General features: G+C 45.9%; 1 protein-coding gene across 3 annotated transcripts in view; it reads right to left on the minus strand.

Moving 5' to 3' along the window:
• Positions 1–23,601, minus strand: part of LOC121856495 (guanylate cyclase soluble subunit beta-1-like) — a 43,967-nt gene that overhangs the window by 7,600 nt on the left and 12,766 nt on the right. For 2 of the 3 annotated variants that reach the window (XM_042352086.1, XM_042352085.1), the window contains exons 4-7: positions 21,304–21,422; positions 16,108–16,263; positions 8,677–8,830; positions 8,097–8,251 (exon numbers count right to left, since the gene is read on the minus strand). In XM_042352086.1, coding sequence (XP_042208020.1) covers positions 8,097–8,251; positions 8,677–8,830; positions 16,108–16,263; positions 21,304–21,422 — 584 coding nt within the window. The remainder of the gene's footprint in view (positions 1–8,096; positions 8,252–8,676; positions 8,831–16,107; positions 16,264–21,303; positions 21,423–23,601) is intronic. The other variant, XM_042352087.1, reaches the window with a different exon arrangement.

Consider the following 23,601-nt stretch of genomic DNA (forward strand, 5'->3'; position numbering starts at 1 on the left):
GGGAGTGGGGGGAGGAGTAGGAAGAGAGGGGATGAGGAGGTGGTGGGAGTGGGAGTGTAGATGGGGAGAGTAGGATGAGGGAGTGAGGAAGTGGGAAAGTGGGAAGAGGAAGGTGTGGGTGGCGTAGATAAGGGTGAGGAGGAGGAGGGAGTGAGGGGGGAGGGAGATGGGGAGAGGAAGAGATGGGGGGAGATAAATCTAATTAGTACCCTGGGAAGGTGAGGCAATGGGGGTGGCACACCTTAATTGGAAATAATTAGTTGGTGGCAGTTCCGGTGGGAGGACGCCAGGGAGGAGCTGTGACAGAGAGAGAGAGAGAGAGAGAGAGAGAGAGAGAGAGAGAGAGAGAGAGAGAGAGAGAGAGACTGTAAACGAGTACTTATATATTAGTAGCTGTACATAATAAACAAACCTATCAGAGACACAACCTGGAAATAACATACAAAAATTATTCCCATAAGAGCATTAGAGTACTGCACATTACACTCTCTTAACCCGGAGCTAAGCCAACTACTGCCGTGTTTTACTGACCTGGAACTAAGCCAATCAATAGATCAGGGTCTCAACTTTCCTTCGTTAACCTCAAGTAATAATATCGCATCACGTGGGGTGAGGGGTGAAAGGGGAGAGGGAGGGTGAGAGGGTGAGGGGGAAGGGAGGTGGAGGGAGGGAAGGGTGAAGAACTCAAAGAAAAAAAAAAAGTGAAGCCTCAAAAAATACAATAGTATCCGTTTTCAAGAGTAAAACTAAAAAGAAAACGATAAAAGAAAACGTAAAAGTTAAATAAAGGGAAGAACTAAAGTAAAAAAATATCCCCAGAAGACTAATAAAACTCACATAAGAGAAAGTAGAGACAAAAAAAGGAAACTTAACCAGGAGAAGCAAGAAAAGAAAACGAAAAAGGAAATATGGGAGACGTAAATAACGACTTCTATAGCGAGGGAAGCAAAGAAAAGTGAAAATATGTCCCAGAATTAAATGGAAAAATAGGTTACAGTAAACAAAATAATCTAAATAGTACGAATTATTTACCCACTGAAAAATAGGAGAGAAACTGTACCACAAAATTAAGTAAGTAGAGAGAGAGAGAGAGAGAGAGAGAGAGAGAGAGATGAGTGGGGGAGGAGGTTGATAGTGGACGTGGGGATAATTAGTCGTCTCATTAATTAATAAGAAGAAAGATTTATGATAATGAAATATCCAAGATTTTTACTCATTATACTTTTATGTTGGAGAACCTGACACTAACACCTCCCTCTCTCTCCCCACCCTCTCCAAAACCTCTCCCCCCCTCCGTCACCATCTACCCCTCTCCAACACCTCTCACCCTCCGTCACCATCTACCCTCTCCAACACCTCTCACCCCCTCCTCCCACCATCTACCCTCTCCAACACCTCTCACCTCCGTCCATCTACCCTCCAACACCTCTCACCCCTCCGTCACCATTCCTCTCCAACACCCCCACCCCCACCTGTCACACACCCCAACTCTACAATAAAGTGTTATGTTATGTTGTGTTATGTTAGGTTAGGTTATGTTAAGTAAAATAGGTTAGGTTTGTGATTGTTTATAGTGTGTGTGTGTGTGTGTGTGTGTGTGTGTGTGTGTGTGTGTGTGTGTGTGTGTGTGTGTGTGTGTGTGTGTGTGTGTGTGTGTGTGTGTGTGTGTGTGTGTGTGTGTGTGTGTGTGTGTGTGTGTGTGTGTGTGTGTGTGTGTGTGTGTGTGTGTGTGTGTGTGTGTGTGTGTGTGTGTGTGTGTGTGTGTGTGTGTGTGTGTGTGTGTGTGTGTGTGTGTGTGTGTGTGTGTGTGTGTGTGTGTGTGTGTGTGTGTGTGTGTGTAGAGATAAGTACATAGTCAAATATTACAAACATAAATAAAGTAGTTACACAGAAAAAGATAAGATATAAATAAACAATTAACGAGAGAGATGAACACACACTCGGGCGAAACTCTTCCCAGGTAACCTAATTAAGGTGTGCACTTAACTAAGGTGTAATTAATGAAAACACAACAGAAGATAGAGAGAGATACACATACATCCTCCTCCTCCCTCCTCTCTCTCTCTCTCACTTTAAAGTCTTCCCTCAACCTCTCATCTTCTCCTCCTCTCTTTTCCCTCTTACACCTCCTCCTCTTCCACCATCATTCCCATCTCTTCTCTCACTCTCCCTTCCTCTCCCCATCCATCTTCCTCCCTCACCCCCCCCACCCCACGCCTCCCACGCCCCTCTCTCTCCCTCACCTCCCCCCCACACCCCACCTTCTCCCACACCCCCTCCTCCCACACTCCACCTTCTCCCACATTCCCCCTCCCACACCTCCCCTCACTCTACCTTCTCCCTCACTCTCCTTCCTTCCCCACCCCACGCTCTCCCACACCCCACCCTCCCACACCCTCCTCCCCACCTCCATCACCCACCTTCTTCTCCCCACACTCCATCTCCCCTCCTCCCACACCTCATCCACCTTCTCCCTCACTCTCCTCCCCCCCCCCACCCCACGCCTCCCACACTCTACCCTCCCACACCCTCCTCCCACCCTCCCACACTCACCTTCTCCCACACCCTCCCACACCTCCATCACTCTACCTTCTCCCTCACCTCCTTCCTTCCCCCACCCCACACCTCCCACACCTCTACCTTTCTCCCACACTCCTCCTCCCACGCTCTCCTCACTCTTCCTTGACTTTTTATAGGCCGTTTTATCCTCCAGTCGAAGGTCGTGTGTTGTAAGTTAGAGGAGGAAAGACGAGGTCCTCTCTCTCTTTCTCTTTCTTTCTTTCTTTCTTTCTTTCTTTCTTTTCTTTCTGTCTTTCTTCGTCTGAAAACCCTTGAAGAAAGCTGGAAGGTCTGTGTAGAATCCCTGAGGATATTATTGTGTGTGTGTGTGTGTGTGTGTGTTAATGTTTATGCATGTGTGCTGGTAGTAATACACCTGTTGTCCCACATAATCCTTTTCCCAGCACACACACAAACAAAAACACCTTCCACACACATACACACACATAACACACACACACAAATACCTCACAAACGACCCCACACACACACATACAACACAAACACACCCCACAACCCTCCACCCACACACACACACACACACACACACACACACACACACCCACACACAGCTGGGTTTGTTTTTCTCCTGTCATCTTTCCCATTCTTTAGTCTCTTTAACTAGGAAAAAATAAAAAAATAAATAAAAACTCTGGCGCATTTGGAGTCTGAAAGCCTTGGACGAGAGAGAGAGAGAGCGAGAGAGAGAGAGAGAGAGAGAGAGAGAGAGAGAGAGAGAGAGAGAGAGAGAGAGAGAGAGAGAGAGAGAGAGAGAGAGAGAGAGAGAGAGAGAGAGACTAGCTTTTTCCTCCCTAGAAATGTTCTGGCTTTTTTAAGACAGAATGTGAGAGAGATAATGAGAAAAGTTGTTTGGGAGACTTTTAACACCACCCTGGGTAACTGTCCTTAGAGAGAGAGAGAGAGAGAGAGAGAGACTAACATTACCATTGAATCTGCTCTTACGGAGACAGTGAGATAAAAGAGAGAAAGAAACAGCCAGAGAGAGACAGAAAGACAGAGAAGAAGAGTGAGAAAATCATGTCACCTATAATTTAGCCCCTAGTGATTGAGAGACAGAGAGACCTTATGAGACACCTGACCATGAAATCAAATTATTTCTCACACCCTGATGTAAGATGTATGGAGGGCGGGGGAGAGAAGTGGTCTCTCTCTCTCTCTCTCTCTCTCTCTCTCTCTCTCTCTCTCTCTCTCTCTCTCTCACTCTCTCTCTCTCTAGCTATCTATCTATCTATCTATCTCTATCCCTCCGCCCTCTCTATTAGTGGTCCGTCTGTGTGTCCGTCTCTGTGTGTGTGTGTGTACACTCATAATCACAGATCCAAACCAAAACAAACTATACATTTTCTTATGGTCGCTGCATGGAATGTGAGGACCCTTTTGGTTATTGGCACAAATGAGCGTCCTGAAAGAAGAACTGCCCCTGTGGCAAAAGAGCTGGCTTGGTATAACAGCAACATAGCTGCCATTAGTGAGTCCCGGCTTCCAGACGAGGGTCGACTCACAGAACGGGGGTCTGGCTATACTTTCTTCTGGAAGGGTAAGCCTGCTGCGGAGAGAAACCGCATTTATGGAGTTGGCTGAGCCATCCGCCAATCCATCCTACACAGGCTAACTGAAATGCTGAAATGCCCGTTGGGATCAACGAGCGCCTCATGACGCTCCGAGTCCCACTGAATCACTCACGTCATGCCTTTTTCATCAGTGCATACGCTCCAACACTGGATGCAAAGGATGACATCAAGGAGGCCTTTTATGCCGACCTTGACAGAATGCTAACTTCTTTCCCCAGAGTAGATAAGGTTGTGCTCCTTGGCAACTTCAATGCCAGAGTTGGCAGAGATGCTGACATTTGTCAGGGAATCATAGGGAGAAATGGACTAGGCAAGTGTAATCCCAACAGCCTACTCCTCCTCAGCAAGTGCGCTGCACACAACCTCACTATCACTAACATCTTGTTTAGGCAGGCCGACAAGTTCAAGGGTTCGTGGCAACACCCACGATCCAAACACTGGCATCTCATTGACTACATCATTGAAAGGGATCGCCGAGATGTCCTCATCACCCGTGCCATGCGTGGCTCAGACCACTGTGACACTCATCATCGGCTCGTCAAAGCAAGGCTCTCACTTCACGTCGCCCCAAAACGGCGAAGGCAACAAGCCTCAAAAAGAGGTTTCAACACTAAGCGTTTGGAGGATCCAGAGGGAGCACATGCTTACAGAGAGCAGCTCGAACAAGGGCTGACAAACAACCCAACAGCAAACAACCCAAATCCCAGTGCCGAATGGGGTATTCAAAACAATGTCCTGACAAAAACCTACAGAGAGACCCTTGGCCAGATTGAAAGAATACACCAGGACTGGTTTGATGAAAATAACCCGGAAATCAATGTACTCATCGATGATAAACGTGCTACTTTAACTGACCGGCCGAACAACCCTCAGTCACGAACCAAATCTGATACCTTACACAAGAAGAAAGCAGGGGCCCAGCTTGAACTTCGCAATCTAAAGAATGACTGGTTTAAAAATAAAGAATGTGAAGCACAAAAACTTGCAGATCAGCACAAGATGCGCGAATTTTTCAATTACACAAAACATTTTATTGGCCAATTACTCACAGTGCAGCTCCCCCTCCGCTCATCCAACGGTAACTCCCTAATTAAAGACGAAGAAGGCTTCCTTCAACACTGGAAAGAGCACTGCCATTCACTGCTCAACCGAAACCGATGTGGATGTTCTGACTACCCAGCAGGTCCCTCAGCATCCAGAGCTGACCCATCTCAACTATCCTCCATTCTTGGATGAGGTAGCTACTGCCATCGAACAGATGAAGAATAACAAAGCCTCAGGGCCTGATGGAATCCCAGACGAGGTGTATAAAGCAGGAGGACCTCTGCTTACCAGCCGTCTCAACTCTCTCCTGGAGAATATATGAGAAAAGGAGGAAATCACCCAAGCTCTTAAAGACGTCTCCATTGTCAATATTTATAAGAACAAGGGAGACCGGTCAGACTGTGGCAACTACCGCGGGATCTCGCTGCTGTCTGAGGCGGAAAACTTCCTCCCAGAATCTCAATGTCGTTTTAGACCAACACGTGGATCCACTGACATGATCTTTGCTGCCTGCCATATACAGGAAGAGTGTAGAGACCATCGTCATGACCTATACATGGCTTTCATCGACCTAAACAAGGCCTTCGACTCGGTCAACAGGGAAGCCCTCTGGCGGACCCTCAACCGTTTTGGCTGTCCACCAAAATTCATCGCCATTGTGAGGCAACTCCATGATGGCATGAATGGCAGTGTCCTGCACACTCAGTCTGAGTTCTTAAAACAAGGGTGTGTAGTGGCACCAACTCTCTTTTCCATTTTCTTGGGCGCCTTCCTTACTCGTGTCATTGCCAATTTAGCCGGCGGGATGGACATCCAGTACCGGATGAAGGGTGTTTTCAACAAAAGACGATTCCTGGCAGGAACAAAGGTGTCTGCAGCTTCCGTTACTGAATTTCAGTATGCAGACGACCTCACCCTTGTCACTCACACTGAACGCGATCTACAGGAGATCCTGAACACCTATGCAGATGCGTACTCACACTTCGGCTTTGAGGTGAATGTGTGTAAGCCTCAGATTTTCTTTCAACCTGCCCCTGGTTCAGCCACATCTCCACCATCCATCCAGCTTAACGGTACTTCACTCTCTAATGTTACCCACTTTTAATATCTTGGCTCCACCTGTCCACCACTGCGGACATCGAGGAAGAGATTCAACTTTGGATCAGATGTGCATCTCAAGCCTTTGGCAGACTCCTTACCAGTGTCTTCAGCTGTAGGGAGCTGAAATTATCGACAAAGCTGCATGTATATCGAGCAGTGGTCCTCCCCACTCTGCTATATGGCAGCGAGACGTGGGTCACATACAGGAGGCACCTCAAAGCACTTGAAAACTTTCACCAACGTAGTCTACATTCCATCCTCCAAGTTCCCTGGGAAGACAAGAGAACAAATGCCAGTATTCTCGCTGACACCAACTGTAGGAGCATCAAGGCTACCATTATCCATGAACAACTACGCTGGACTGGCCATGTTACCGGCATGGACGACAGTAGAATGCCAAAGCAGCTACTTTACAGTCACATAACGAAGAGTAAACGTAACGCCGGCGGGTAACTGAAAAGTATAAGGATAGTCTTAAGACAAACCTGAAAAAGTGCCAAATCGACCCCCTCACCTGGGAGACGATTACTCTATACCGTAACGCTTGGAGGAGCACCACACTAGAAGGTGTCAATACTTTCGAGTTAGCCCGACTGCATAACGGGGCAGACAAGCGCCAACGCCGGAAAGACGCTGCCGCCGCCCCTCCCGCACTAGATGCAGCCCTCCACATGTGGAACATCTGTGATCAACCCTGCCGGTCCCGTATCTGCCTCTTTAGTCACCTCAGAACTCACCAACGTAGGTGACATCCTTAATAACTCATATCATTGTTTCATAACTGGATGATCGTCATACTCGATTCCGAGTGACAGCGAATCAGTGTGTGTGTGTGTGTGTGTGTGTGTGTGTGTGTGTGTGTGTGTGTGTGTGTGTGTGTGTGTGTGTGTGTGTGTGTGTGTGGCCAGATAGGGAAACCGCATGAGGCAGGAAGCAATTACATGTTGACGTTGTGTGGGTGGACACGTCCTATCTTCCCTCGTGACCACACCTTTGATCAAGTCTTGGTGTGGCTTGCTTCTCTGAGTGGCGTGTCTGAGTGGCAGTTGCTGGCTTCTCTGAGTGGCGTGTCTGAGTGGTTTTTTATCCCAGGAGTGTCTTGTCCGAATTTCTTTGTGCCACTCATTCATCTCTCTCTCTCTCTCTCTCTCTCTCTCTCTCTCTCTCTCTCTCTCTCTCTGTATCTCACTTTCTCTCTTTTTTTCTCTCATATACTCATTCACACACACTCTCTCTCTCTCTCTCTCTCTCTCTCTCTCTCTCTCTCTCATCACTTGTGCCTTTCCCTCTTATCAACACATTTCCTCCCCTCTCCCTTCCACTCTTACCTCCCCCTCCCTCCCTCTCAACGTCATCTCCAGTCACCCTTCCCCTTTACTTCCTTCACTTAATCCTCCTACATCCTCTTCCACCCTCTCCCACCCTCTTCCAAGCTCTCCCACCCTCCTAAAGCCTTTCCCACTCTCTCTAATTTGTTTACACCCTTTCCCACACACTTACACCCTCTCCTACCTACCTACACCCTCTCCCACCTACCTACATCCACTCATACGCTTCTATACCCTTTCCCACCCACCTCCAATCACTCCCAGCCTCTCCCAATCACTCCCGCCCTCCTTCAATCACTCCCAACTACTCCCAATCACTCCCACCCTTCTCCAATCACTCCCACCCTCCTCCAATCACTCCTAGCCTCTCCCAATCACTCCCACCCTCTCCCAATCACTCCTAGCCTCTCCCAATCACTCCCACCCTCTCCCAATCACTCCTAGCCTCTCCCAATCACTCCCAGACACTCACCACATCGAAGAGTTGGTCGAGGGAGCCGTCGGTGGAGCAGACTGCAGGCAGGACGCGAGAGATGGAGTCCCCTGATTGATGGATCTTGAGGTCTCGGTCAAACATCAGGTGAAAGGGACACACCTGACAGAAGGTCCTTGGGCTGATCTTGGGCTCTGAGGAGAAGAGATAAGAGACAGTGGATAAGTAAGAGAGAGAGAGAGAGAGAGAGAGAGATAGAGAGAGAGAGTGTGTATGTGAATAGGATAAATATAGAATGGAAATTGAAATAGACACTCGACCATTGCCTTGTCTCCCTCCTCCTTCTCTACCCACTAACACACTGATGTGGGTAATGGTCTCTCTCTCTCTCTCTCTCTCTCTCTCTCTCTCTCTCTCTCTCTCTCTCATCAGTTTAGTCACTCTCACTCCCTCAGTGCACTCTCTCACTCCTCAGTTAGTCTCTCTCTCTCTCTCTCTCTCTCTCTCTCATCAGTTTAGTCACTCTCCTCACTCCCTCAGTCGTACCTCTCTCTCTCTCTCTCTCTCTCTCTCTCTCTCTCTCTCTCTCTCTCTCTCTCTCTCTCTCTCTCTCTCTCACCAGTATCAATGATTTGGTCTTGGGTCTGTTCACTGATGTGGTCGGTGGTGTGGCTGTCCTTCTCTGTGATGAGGAACTGTGCGTGGTCCTCCTCCCCCTTCGACTTGAAAATCTCCACCTCCACCTCTGTGTCGTGAAGCTGCGACGCCACCGCCTGCAGGAGAGATAATGGGGTGAGAGATAGTGTGGGGTGAGAGATAATGGGGTGAGATAGAGAGTGGGGGAGAGATAGTGGGGGTGAGAGATAGTGGGGAAGATAGTGAAGGTGAGAGATAGTGGGGGAGTGAGATAGTGGGGAAGAAGAGATGGTGTGGGTGAGAGATGAGTGGTTGGGTGAGAGATAGTTGGGGTGAGAGATAAGTGGGGGTGGGAGATAGTGGGGTGTGAGATAGGTGGGGTGAGTAGTGGGGTGAGAGATGGTGGGGTGGGGGAGGGATAGTGGGGGTGAGAGAAGAGATGTGGGGTGAGAGATAGTGGGGGAGAGATGGTGAGTGGAGATGGGGGTGAGAGATAGTGAGGGTGAGAGATAATGGGGTTGGGGTGAGAGAGATGGTGAGGGTGGGGGTGAGAGATAGTGGGGTGAGAGATAGTGGGGTGAGAGATGGTGGGAGATGGGGGGAGTGGGAGATGGTGGGGGAGAGATAGTGGGGGTGAGAGATGAGTGGGGGTGAGAGATGGTGGTGGTGAGAGAGAGAGAGAGAGAGAGAGAGAGAGAGAGAGAGAGAGGGCCATCTATTGGCTTTATATCTTGTCTCCTGTTTCTTCCTTGACTCTCTCTCTCTCTCTCTCTCTCTCTCTCCCTTCTTTCACCTTTCTCTTGATTCACTTTTCCTTCTTTCTATACCCGTCCTTCATTCCTCCACCCTTGTTCCTCCTCCTCTTCTTCTCCTCTCTCCTCTTCCTTCAATCCTCCACCCCCTCCTCCTCCTCCTCCTCCTCCACCTCAGCTCAGCCGTGTCAATATTTGTGTTATTGTTCACTTTGTATCTGTGTCTGACTGGCTACATAAACTGATACGATTTCATTCCTCTTCTTTCCCTTTTTCTTCTCTTCCTTCTTTCCTTCCTTCTCTTCCTTCCTTCCTACCTTTCTTCAACCTTCTCTCCTTCCGTCCCTCCTCCCTCACTTTAATTTTTTCCTTCCTTCCTCCTTCTCCTTCTCTCCTTCCTTCCTTCCTCCCCTGCTTCTCTTTTTCCTTTCTTCTTTCCTTCCTCCTCCTCTTCTTCATCTCCTTCATTCTCCTCTTCTTCCTTTTCTTCCTCCTTTTCCTTCCTTGTCCCCTCCACCCCTCTTCCCCTTCTCCACCACCTTCTCCTACTCTCTCTTCTCCATCACCACCCACTTTTCCTCTCCTCCTCTCTTACCCCTTCTTTCTCGACCCTCTTCCTCCTCCTCCCCTACCTCTTCTTCTTCCTCCTCCTCCTCTTCCTCCTCTTCCTCCTCACAGACACAGGAGCCAAAATTCCTCACATAAAACTTCACTACTTCAAGTTGTCGGCGGTAAAGCTTTAACCAAGACTTCACAAGTTTAAGACCTCTCTGAGCGCGCCAGATCCGGTCCAGGGTTGAGCAGAATCCACATTTTTCCGGGTGTGACGCACGCTGATTGGTTATTGCCGAGCATGACGTCAGTAGAGGCCATCCGAGAGGAATTTTAAGATAATTTTTTTTTTTAGGTCTTGTCGTGAGTTGATTGGTCACTTCCTACTTAAAAAAAGGGCGCTGATTGGTTCGTGGTTACTATGACGTCAGTAAAGAGATGGGCAGGAAGGATTTTGGTTCAATTCACGTTTAATACTGTACAGGTGTGACGTGTGGTAGTTGGAGAAGGTTAGGTTAGGTTAGGTTAGGTTAGGTTAGGTTAGGTTAGGCTAGGTTAGGTTAGGTTAAAAGTGCAGTGTACGTGCGTGTTGTCCGTGCCCCCACGTCCACGTACAGTACACAAACTCTCCGTGTTTACTGTACGTTAATAATTCGTTTATTCTCACTCCTTTGTCGTTGTTGTTATTGTTGTTGTTTTTGTTCCTTCTCACAGCCCAAATATTCCACCATTCTTCTTCTTCTTCTTCTTCTTCTTCTTATTATTATTATTATTATTATTACTCTCATCATCATTATTATCATCATCATCATCATCATCATCATCATCATCATCATCATCATTATCATCACATTATCATCACATTATGATGGTAAATATTTTCTAACAAATTTATATGATTAAAAATTGGATGATTGTTAAGATAGATAGACAGATAGATAGATAGACAGATAGATAGATAGACAGATAGATAGATAGACAGATAGATAGATAGATAGATAGATAGATAGATAGATATAGAGAGAGCAGTACAAAAATAAAAACAAACAACTGTTAACTACCCTCACACAAACAACCAGACACAAACAACTATTAACTACCCTCACACAAACAACCCAAACCAAACAACTCTTAATCACCAACGCAAACAGCTGTAACGAGGCTGTTAATGACCTATCACAAGCAGATAATTAGCGTGACGACCAGTTAACTGCAAGTGGTGGGCAGTTAGCGTGAAATTAGCTGGTTGGACCAAATTTAGCTTTTAAGGGAAACGTTATTATTTTTTCTTATATTTTTTTAGCTTTTCTTAACTAAACTTCTCAGGGTGAGGAATTTGAGCTGATTCAAGAACTTTATTATGTGACTAACTGACTGACTGACTGACTAACTAATTGACTGACTGACTAACTGACTGACTGACTAACTGACTGACTGACTAACTAACTGACTGACTGACTGACTGATTGATTGAGTGACTGACTGACTTATCCATTGATTTATCTCTCTCTTTCTCTCTCTAACACACACACACACACACACACACACACACACACACACACACACATTAACTAACCCCCTACCCCCCCCTCTACCCCTCCCTCCGGCCCTCCCTCCGGCCCTCCCTCCGGCCCTCTCACTCCCTCTCACTCCCAACCACTAAATTATCCTCCACTGACCAATTCCCAACATTCCCACATTCCCGAAACTTGACTTCATAGACTATTCCCGAATTCTCTACACTTGATTATACACATCATTCCCATTCCCAGATTCCCGAGCGACGGAACTGGCTATTAATTATTCCGGTCCTTGGCGCTGTTGTAACCCATATGATTCATTACCAGTGGAGGGAAGGGAGGGAGGGAAGGTTGGGAGGGAGGGAAGGAGGAAGGAAGGGAGGAAGGGAGGATGGAAGGAGGGAGGGAAGGGAGGGAGGGAAGGAGGGAGGGGAGGGAGGGAAGACCTAGAGCGAGAGAAAGACAGAGATCCTACAACCAGCATATGTGTGTGTGTGTGTGTATGTGTGTGTGTGTGTGTGTGTGTGTGTGTGTGTGTGTGTGTGTGTGTGTGTGTGTGTGTGTGTGTGTGTGTGTGTGTGTGTGTGTGTGTGTGTGTGTGTGTGTGTAGAATGAGATCAAGAATGAGAGAGAAATAGGGGTGATGGACTACGCGGTGAGGGAGGAAGGCGTAAACCCAGACCAGCTGGCCAAGTGGAGTATGAATGAACCAGTCAGCTGATATTGTTGACGCGATGGGCGGCGGGGGGCAGTGTGGGGAGGTGGGGAGGAGAGGGAGTTGGGTGGGGTGGGGTGGGGTGGGGTGGGGTGGGGTGGGGCGGTGTGGGGTGGGGTGGGGCGGGGTGGGGTGGGGTGGGGTGGGGTTGAGTACACGGCTCTATGTTAGTAGTGTAATAAGGTATTGTAATTCTTGATGGGTAACGTAATACGATAATAAGAGCTATCGTTTAGTCTAGAACAATGGTTATCATTCTAAAGGGTTAAAGGGTTAAAATCTAAGGGGTTAAGGGGTAAAATTCTAAAGGGTTAAGGGTATTATTAAAGGGGTTAAGGGGTATAATTCTAAAGGATTAAACGGGTTAAGGGTATTATTCTGTGGGGTGAAGGGATGTCATTCTAAGTCTAAGGGGTAAAGGGGTATAATTCTAAGGGGTTGAAGGGGTCAAATTTTAAGGGGTTAAGGGGTATCATTCTAAGGAGTTAAGGGTATCATTCTAAGGGGTTAAGGGATGTCAATCTCAGGGGTTAAGGGTATCATGCTAAGGGGTTAAGGGTATCATGCGAAGGGGTTAAGGGTATCATTCTCAAGGGTTAAGGGTATCATTCTCAGGGGTTAAGGGTATCATGCTAAGGGGTTAATGGGTATTATGCTAAGGGGTTAATGGGTATTATGCTAAGGGGTTAATGGGTATCATTCTATGGGGTTAAGGGTATCATTCTAAGCGGTTAAGGGTATAATGCTAAGGGGTTAAGGGGTATCAGTCTACGGCGTTAAGGGATATTATTCTAAGGGGTTAAGGGGTGTCATTATTAGGGGTTAAGGGGGACGAATATCCCTACATAGCCACGGTCACAGGACGAGTTAGGGAGGGGTGAGGGAGGAAGGGGAGGGGGAGAGAGGAAGGGGGGTAAAGGGGAGACTGAGGAAATTGGCTCATTATCTGACTCGTTGGTTCAATGTAGTCGAGATAGGGAGGTGAACAGCGACACTCCCTGCCCAATTTTATCCCTATTTGCACCCTATTTCATCCCTATTGCTCTCATCTTTTTGGTCGAATATCCTTTGCGGTACTAATCAGTAGGACAAGTTGCCAATTTTAGATTTTAAGGGCCTACTTCTCCCAATTTGTCTACAATTTCATGGCATTTTTTTAATTGTTTGTGGTAATTATAATATATCCAAATTTTCCCTATTTTTCCGAAAAAAAATTTGAGTGGGTCAAGTTGCTAAATTTATCTACTAAGAGACCCATTTCCTCCCAATTTCTACCCATTTTGTCTTAATTCTCTGTTTCCTGTCTGAATATTCCTATTTTGTCCCAATTTTCAACCAATTTTTGTTTTTCTTGACAATTTCTCTCTCTCCTCTGATCTCCCCTTAATCCCCCCTCTCCTCTTCCCCCCTTCACGCCTCCCCTCCCCTCCTCCATCTCCCCTCTCCTTCACCCCCCAATCTACCCTTTAATCCCCCATTTCACCTATCCCCTTTCCCTCCTCTCTCAAATCTTGTCCCCTTCACCCTTCCCTCTTCTCTCTCCCCTACCCCCTTCTCTCTCACCCCTCCTCACCCCTCCCCTTTATTCACCACTCCCCTCCCCTCACCCTCATCCAGCTGACCATACCACCAAGGTCTTACAGGACAATCAAATGAGCTGACCAATCCCACGTGGTCGGGGACCCCGGCCTGACCCCGATACTATGCCTTTGTTTACGTTTGACGCTCTTTGACCCCGATGCAGTGAACCTCCTAATGTTTGCTTCCCTCGGTATTTTTTGATTGGTGTTTGTTTTTTGTTTACTGCATAAAAAATATTCATCTTTGTTTACAGTTTCCTTATTGTTTGTTTGTTTGTTGATAGTTCACGCTTATGGTGCTCATAAGAAATATTTTTAGGAATTTTTTGTTTAGGAAAAAAGTTGGACCTTTTTCGTACAGCAGACCAGGTGCTCCGGGTCACCTGAAGGATAGTTGCCCTAGCTTATATCGCCTGAAGAATAACCACTCCACCCTAACTAACCTAACCTAACCTAACCACCCCACCCTAACCTAACCTAACCTAACCTAACCTAACCTACCCTAACCTAACCTAACGTAACCACCCCAACCTAACCTAACCTAACCTAACAGAAATAGAATGAGGTCAGTCTTAATTGGGATGGTTCATCTACACTACTAGAGACACTCACATTCAAATCACTAAAACATCATTAAATTTTATAAACAAGTAAAATAAATATCTACTTAAACTGACAATAACATCAATTAAATATGGCAGATGACGCTAGCTGGCAACCCTCCCTTAACAACACACCACAACACAACACAACACAACACAACACACCACACCACACCACACCGCACCACACCACACCACACCACAACACACCACAACACAACACAACACACCACACCACAACACACCACACCACACCACACCACACCACACCCAACTCAACACAAACTTAAACTAAGAAACACGTAGGAAAAACATCTGCTCCAAACACACAACTCTCCCCACCTAGGAAGGATACGGTCCGTTCTCCAGGCTTTAAGGGGACACTTTATTTATATTTAGCGAGGTAGTTCACTTAGCTGAGCGAGAAACATAGACAATTATCGTTCGTTTGTGGGTAAAAATGTTGTTGGTTGAGGCTGTTCTTTTAAACAGCCCATGACTCATAACCCATGCCCATGACTCACAACCCACACCCATAACTCACCACCCACGTCCACTAACTCACGCTGCGCCAGTTCTTCACACCCGCCCACTCATCCCGGACACGCCCAAACAAACACGATCATCCCGACACATCATGAAGAAATATGGTGGTTAAGCGGTGTGGGTCAGTGATGTGGGCGTACGTGTGTGTGTGTGTGTGTGTGTGTGTGTGTGTGTGTACAAGACGTCAGAGTGTGTGTGTGTGACGCGTATGTATGTCTACGTGACGTGTGTGTGTATGTGGAAGTGACGTGTGTATATGTACACGCGCAACAAAAAGTATCGGCGCATACTGTAGTGTGAACAATTTGAGACCAGTGACGATAGGTTTTGGGAAAGGCGAGTTGTTCCAGCCATATGTTGGCAGCCCTGTAATCCTGCTGAGCTGCATCACAAACAGCTACTTTGCCCTGGTCAAGTGAAACAAACGGTTATAAATAAGGTCGGGAAGTGATAAATAGACAGTATGAAATATGAGGAGCTCCCTGTTAACAAAATTATTTGTGATACTTGTGAATATTGCCACATTAATTTATGCTGCCAAATAAACCACTCAATCTGGTCGTGGTGCAGCGTGGACGGCCGCTCCGAGACCTGTCGTCTGTAGCACCAGTTTCGAGGTATCGCCGAATCCATCGTGCAGCGGTGTTCCTGTGGACACCAACCCGCCGGCAAATATCTGTGACGCCGAACCCTTCGTTATGAAGGGCAATGATAGCTCCTCGTGTTCCCTCTGAGGATTCCATGTCGTCTGGCCTGTGTAGATCTCTACTGCTTCATATTGCCTCTGTTTTATATCCACGTTCACCGAGACCGAACCCTCGCTCATCATTCAGTCGACACAAAGCAACAATCCGAAAAGAGGAAACAAACACACTGATTGTCAGCCGCCCGCGCCAGCACGGCACCTGGTGGGGAGGTTATGAACCACCTACCAACCTTCCTGACATATCACAGTGTATACCTATCGTTTCGGAAGTCGTCGATCTCACCCTGCACCGATACTTTTTGGTGCGAGTGTACATGATCAATTCCCTGGATGCATATATGTATACTATGTAAATAAAATCATAACATTTAAGTAAACCCAACCACAGAGAACCTACCTGACGAAGATAAGAAAACACCTAACAAAGACCTCCCTCCTCACCTTGACGATGCCGATGACGATGTACTCAAGCCCAGGCCGGTCGGAGTAGTAGTGGAGTATAAGGGCGCCGTCCTCCGCCCTCTCTGTGCACCTGAAGCTGGGCGCCTTCATACCTGGGTAGATTAAGGCCAGGTGGTCGTGTAGGGCGTCCAGGTTCTGTTGAAGGAGGTGAAGGGGTTATAGGTGGTGGTGATGGGTTATACGTGGTGATGGGTTATAGGTGGTGGTGATGGGTTATAGGTGGTGGTGATGGGTTATACGTGGTGATGGGTAATAGGAGGTGGTGATGGGTTATAGGTGGTGGTGATGGGTTATAGGTGGTGGTGATGGGTTATACGTGGTGATGGGCTATAGGTGGTGGTGATGGGTTATACGTGGTGATGCGATATAGGTGGTGGTGATGGGTTATAGGTGGTGGTGATGGGTTATAGGTGGTGGTGATGGGTTATAGGTGGTGGTGATGGGTTATAGGTGATGGCTAATGGACATAGGTGGGGTGGTAGTGAGTTATATGTCGTGGGTTTATAGATTGGTGGTGATGGGTTATAGGTGGTGATGGGCTATAGGTGGTGGTGATGGGTTATATAATAATAATTGGTGGTGATAGGTTATATAGGTGGTGGTGATGGGTTATAGGTGGTGGTGATGAGTTTGGTGGTGGTGATGAGTTTGGTGGTGGTTAAGGTGGTAGTGGGTGAAAGGTGATAGTGCGAATGTTTCTTAGTGAGAGAGAGGGAGAAGAGACGCTGCTTACATAATTATAATATAAAAATAGCATCATCAAAAGATCTTCTGAGAGGGATCCCCAGCACTTGATGATGGCAGTGGAAAGAAGAAGAAAGAAGAAGAAGAAGAAAGAAGAAGAAGAAGAAGAAGAAGAAGAAGAAGAAGAAGAAAGAAGAAGAAGAAGAAGAAAGAAGAAAGAAAGAGAAGAAGTTGAAGAAGACCCTTGGATCGTTTGAGAACATAAAGAGAACACCTTCCTCCAGCTAATAAATAAATAAATAAATAAAATATCAAACTCATAAAAATATTATTCCACCGGTATCTCCCCCAAAGAATCCCCCCAAAATGCCCCCTCCCCCTTACCCAAACATATACATCCAAATCGAAATGAACAAAACCATCAGATAATATATTAAAAAAAAAGTTCCATAACCTGGGGATGACCTCTATGATCTGAGGGACCAATCAGTAGTCCAGATAAAATACCCATCCGACCAATTGAAATCATGCCCTTAAGGTCCCCGACTCTGCTGAGGACCAATTAGAATCTTCGTCTTTGAGAACGTAAATTAGTGGTTGGTCGAAATGAAAAGGAAAAAAAAAGAAGAATTAAGGAAAAGAACTTAAGTTTGTTTTAACTTTTTTTTTCCTTACTTTTTCTTTAAGTGTAAATAGTCTTTTGTGGAAGTCCTGAGACCTTTGGCGAAATAGGTTGAGTTTTAAGGTAGGAATTCTTAGTGTGGATATGTGGATGAGTGGTTGGTGTGGGTATGTGTGTGCAGACGTGTGGGGTGAGTGGATTTGTTGTGGTGTGGATGAGTGGATGTATGGATGTGTCTGGATGAGTGGAGGTGTGGATGAGTGGACGAGTTGTGGGGTGAATGAATGGATGTGTAGATAATTGGATGCGTGGATGAGTGGTGGAGTGGATGTGTAGATGAGTGGATGAATGGATGAATGAAGGTAAAGATGAGTTTTGGGGTGAATGTGTGTTTGGTGGTTGGGGGGGGGTGTGGATGTGTGGTGGAGTGGATGAAATAGACAGGTGGATAAATGGACAGGTAAATGAACATACAGGTGGGTGAATGGACAGGTGGATGAGTAATTAAGATATAAATATATGCATGGCGGCTTAATTGACATATATTGACAGGTAAGTGAATTAATCTCTTTTGTTTAGTTAACCTGACGCAGAATATTGACTCTACCTAGGTGAGGATACTAACGAGAAGGCATCATACAAACACACGTTTAAGAAAATCGTCTCCACCAAAGTTTCTTAATAACATAATTTTTTTTTCGGTGTAATGCTTCTCAAAGTTCCCTTCCCTTCCTTCATTTTATTCTTGCTTCATTCCTTTCATTCATTGCTTCGTTCATTTCATTCAATGTTTCATTCATTTCAATTTTGCTTCATTCATTTCATTGTTACGTCATTCATTTTAATTTTGCTTCATTCATTTCATTGTTACTTCATTCATTTTAATTTTGCTTCATTCATTTCATTGTTACTTCATTCATTTTAATTTTGCTTCATTCATTTCATTCATTGCTTCATTCATTTCAGTTTTGCTTCATTCGTGTCAATCTTGCTTCATTCATTTCAGTTTTGCTTCATTCGTGTCAATCTTGCTTCATTTATTTCAATCTTGCTTCGTTCAATTCATTCTTACTTCATTCATTTCATTCGTTGCCTTTTATCCCACATTGTTTTATTTCTCTATATTTCTCACTGTTTATATATTACGACATTCTTATCATTTTTTTTTAGTTCGTTCTCATTTCATTCATTTCTTTCATTACATGTTCTCTCTCTCTCTCTCTCTCTCCTATCCATCTTTACCTTTCTCTATCTCTCTCTCTCATCCTTCTCTAAATATCTCCCCATCTTTCTTTCCTTAAAATAAAACTTTCTCACTTTCTCTTCTCTTCCATCTCTCTCTCTCTCTCTCTCTACACATCTCTATCTTTCTCTCCATATTTATATAACTACCCCCTTTCATCGTCTCTCCCTCTATCTCTCTTTCTTTGCCCTCTATCTCTCTATTTATCTCTCTCTCTTTCTATCTCTCTCTTACCACCTTTATATCTCTCTCTTACCACCTTTATATCTCTCTCTATCTCTCTGTCTCTCTCATACACAAAATCACTCCTCCATTACCAAAAAAAACTCAATTTCTTCTCGCTTCTAAAACTCACTCTAAGTCCCTCAAAAATCTGTTTATTTTTACCCCAGGAAGGTGAGTGAGTTCCCACCATCTTCACTACCTCATTTCTGATTACATGTCCGTCACTTCTGAGTGGGTGACACGTGAGGGTGATTTAAAAACTTCTTCTCTGAGTGACTTGAGTGACATAACGTAACGGGGAGGAGTGGAGTGAGAGGGGGATGAGGTAAGTTCAAGTCTGAGTGGCAAGGGTGGATGTGTGAGTGACAGGGATGGTAAGTTCTGAGTGGCAAGGAGTGACGTTTTCTCTCTCTGTCACACACACACACACACACACACACAACACTACATCCTTGACCACCGAAGGGTCAAGACGTACCTGGCGCTCCTCTCGGAGCAGCCAGGTTAAGTTGGCCCATACCAACCCCCTCCCCTGAACCCTCCTCCCCACCGGAATATCAACAAGTTCTCGCCAGAAGGTACAATTTCATTTAGGAAAGGAACGGAACCAGTGTTAAACAGAGGTGAACAGTGGTAAACAGTGCTTAAGTCAGTGAGAACAACTCAACAGTAACAGTCGTACCCAAGTTAACCTTCACACAGTGAGGTCCCAGGTACCCAGTGATAACGGCCCGTGAGACCCAACAACAACTAGCGATGTGTTAATCCGTCTACGATAGGAAGGCCTAAGACCAAACCTCACTCCTATAACACCATCTATGAGGGAATTACTACACCACGTCGGGCCCCTCATAACACCATCTGTGAGGGAATTACTACACCACGTGATGCCCCTCATAACACCATCTGTGAGGGAGTTACTACACCACGTGATGCCCCTCATAACACCATCTGTGAGGTAATTACTACACCATGTGAGGTCCCTCATAACACCATCTGTGAGGTAATTACTACACCACGTGAGGTCCCTCTTAACACCATCTGTGAAGGAATTACTACACCACGTGAGGCCCCTCATAACACCATCTGCGAGGGAATTACTACACCACGCCAGGTCCCTCATAACACCATCTGAGGGAACTATTACACCACGTGAGTTCCTCCTAACACCATCTGGGAGGGAGTTACTACACTACGAGTTTGCTGTTCAACACCTACATTAATCTGTATGTTCACTGTATGTTCCTTCACCTTTCTCTAATGAAGGCTTTTGTTAAACCACCAATGTATGTAATAAATCATTTATGTCCAATGTATATTTTCAGTCTTCGGGCTGCAGAATTTTTTCAATAAACCTTTAATTATTATTATTATTATTACACACACACACACACACACACACACACACACACAGACACTTTCATAACAAAGTTGGGCACACAATTGGTCCCCTTCAACAATAGTTCAACAACCTGCATCTGATTTGAGTTGATTGCTAACTTTACTGATCCAACACTCGACCAATACACTCTACAGGGTGTGAGGAGAAAGTGTGCTGCAACAAGTGGAAAAAAACACACACACACACACACACACACACACACACACACACACACATGCTACGACGACTCAGGTCACTTGGGACACCCACGCCAGAGCTGAGGACCATCTACAACGCCTTTATTCTCCCCAAACTAACGTATGCGTCACCAGCCTGGTCGTCTTCTCTCAACTCCACCCAACAACGTCAGCTAGAGAAGGTACAGAAAAGGGCCTGCAGAATCATGCTCGGAGCAGAATACTCCGGCTACAACAACGCTCTCTCCACCCTGGAAATGCCATCCCTCAGTGACCTCCACCACCAAGCACTAGTAAGGTTTGGCAGTGGACTACTGCACCATCCTCGTCATCGCCACCTCCTGCCACCGGCAGTCCCCCACCCACCTCGAGCAGTCCGCCACTACAACAAAATTCAGCCCATAAGAGCCCGCACCGATAGATATAAGAACAGCACCATCCCAGCTATTGTTAAAATAATAAGCAGCTCCTGATTTATTTACTGTACAGCCCTGTGAATGTATTCAACGCATATCATTGTCTAAATCAAATGTAAGTTTGTATATTTTCAGCCACCGGCTGCAACTCTATTAATAAACCGTTTATTATTATTATTATCAGTATTATTATTATTATTATTATTATTATTATTATTATTATTATTATTATTATTATTATTATTATTATTATTATTATTACACACACACATACAGTTGGAATTACATTCCTTGGTGATTTTTTTCCTATTGGGGATTTTCCTTAACGAGATTTTGCTTACATAGTGTTTGTTGTGTATTTGTGTGAGTAATGAGGAATAGTGTGACAGGTTAATTAAGGAACTCACCTGGAGGAAGTCACTGACGGTAGCTCCCAACACCTGTAAGATGGTGTCGTAACCTGACTCTTGGCAGAACTTAAAGAACATTTTGCCGAACATTTCCAAGATCGCGTTAGCTGGTACACCTGGAAGTAAAGTGAGTGAGTGAGTGAGACTATGGATTGTATGATAGAATAGAAAATGGGTGAGTGACCGAGAGTGAAACAGAAGGAAAGTGAGAGTGAGTGCAGAGTGAGTTAGAGAGACTATGGTAAACTGGAGGGAGAGAGAGAGAGAGATGACTTGAATAATTTTTTTCTGAGTCAGCGGAAACGTCAGAAGTTGCTAATGCCGTACTCCACTAAAATTAACATCCTGACTCGCCATTATCGTAAAAGCAACTCCTCCAGCGCTTGATCCTGTTGAATATAACGTCTTCTGGTGCCATATCCGGGTGAAATAAACCTGATGTCCCTCCATCTCCTTGAAAATAACTCCCAGGGTACCATATGCAGGTGAATATAGGGCCAGTTGGTGCCATATCCTAGTGAAAATAACCTTACCCTATTTTTACGTCCCATCGAGTCATGGAACAACAAATACGCCATTGTAAACAGGCAAGACAGCGGGCTAGAGCCATACGCCGGTGAAAATAGCTCCCTTGGCCATCATTTACGGGCAAATATCTTCACCTGGAGCCACACCCCGGTGAAAATAACCTTGCTCTTGAGTCGTAGGAGAGAGAGAGAGAGAGAGAGAGAGAGAGAGAGATCAAGACTCTGAGAGAAAGATAAAAAGACAGAGAGAAAGATAGAGACAGCAAGAGAGAGACAGACAGACAGACAGACAGAGAGCACCATACCCCACTGAAAATATCCTCATTTCCACCATCGATATAAAAATACCTTCCACTGGTAGCCACATCCTGGTGAAAATCCCCCTCCCCCCCTCCTCCATCTCTCCCTCCTTTCTGCACCATACGCCTAGAGTCACACAGCAACAAATACGCCATGTAAACTCTGGTTCGTCTTTTTCCCCCGTCGCCAGGTGGGTGTGTTTGGGTGGCGCGTCAACAGGGAAGATGGGTGTTAGTGTCTGCACCTGCCGCCAGAGGGGACGTGAAGGTAAACAAAAGATGAGTTGAAGACGGTCAGGCCACCCACTACCACCACCACCACCACCACTACTACTACTACTACTACTACTACTACTACTACTACTACTACTACTACTACTACTACTACTACTACTACTACTACTACTACTACTACTACTACTACTACTACAAAAATTATCCTCGCTACCGCCACCTGCTACCACTTGAGATTCCTCGTCCAACACCTCAACACACACACACACACACACACACACACACACACACACACACACCTAACCTATCCTCTCTGTTGTACTGTAACTGTGCTGAAAGTCCTTTTTAAGTAAAAAATAAAGCATGTGAAACACAAAAACTTGCAGATCAGCACAAGATGCGCGAAATTTTCAATTACACAAAACATTTTATTGGCCAATCACTCGTGGTGCAGCCCCCCTCCGTTCATCCAATGGTAACTCCATAACTAAAGACGATGAAGGCCTCCTTCAGCGCTGGAAAGAGCACTGCCATTCACTGTTCAACCGAAACACCGATGTGGATGTCCTGACTATCTAACGGGTCCCTCAGCATCCAGAGCTGACCCACCTCAGCTATCCTCCATCCCTGGATGAGGTAGCTACTGCCATCAAACCGATAAAAAATAACAAAGCCTCAGGCCCTGATGAAATTCAACATTGGCTCAGATGTGCATTTTGCAGACTCCGTACCCGTATCTTCAGCTGTAGGGAGCTAAAATTATCTACAAAGTTGCATGTATATCGAGCAGTGGTCCTACCCACCCTGCTATATGGCAGCGAGACATGGGTCACTTAAAAATTTTCACCAACGTAGTTTTCTATCATTCGAGTTCGCTGGGAAGACAAGAGAACAAATGCCAGTATTCTCGCTGACACCAACTGTAGGAGCATCGAACCTACCATTATCCATGAACAACTACGTTGGACTGGCCATGTTACCCACATGGACGACAGTAGACTGATAAAGCAGCTACTTTACAGTCACCTAACGAATAGTAAACGTAACGCTGGCGGACAACTGAAAAGGTATAAGGATAGTCTTAAGACAAACCCGAAAAGTGCCAAATCGACCCCCTCACCTGGGAGACGATCACTCCACACCGTAACGCTTGGAGGAGCACCACACAAGAAGGTGTCAATACTTTTGAGTTAGCCCGACTGCATACCAAGGCAGACAAGCGGTAACGCCGGAAA

This window comes from Homarus americanus, unplaced genomic scaffold, assembly GCF_018991925.1.
Source record: "Homarus americanus isolate GMGI-L3 unplaced genomic scaffold, GMGI_Hamer_2.0 scaffold51458, whole genome shotgun sequence".
Taxonomy (NCBI): domain Eukaryota; kingdom Metazoa; phylum Arthropoda; class Malacostraca; order Decapoda; family Nephropidae; genus Homarus; species Homarus americanus.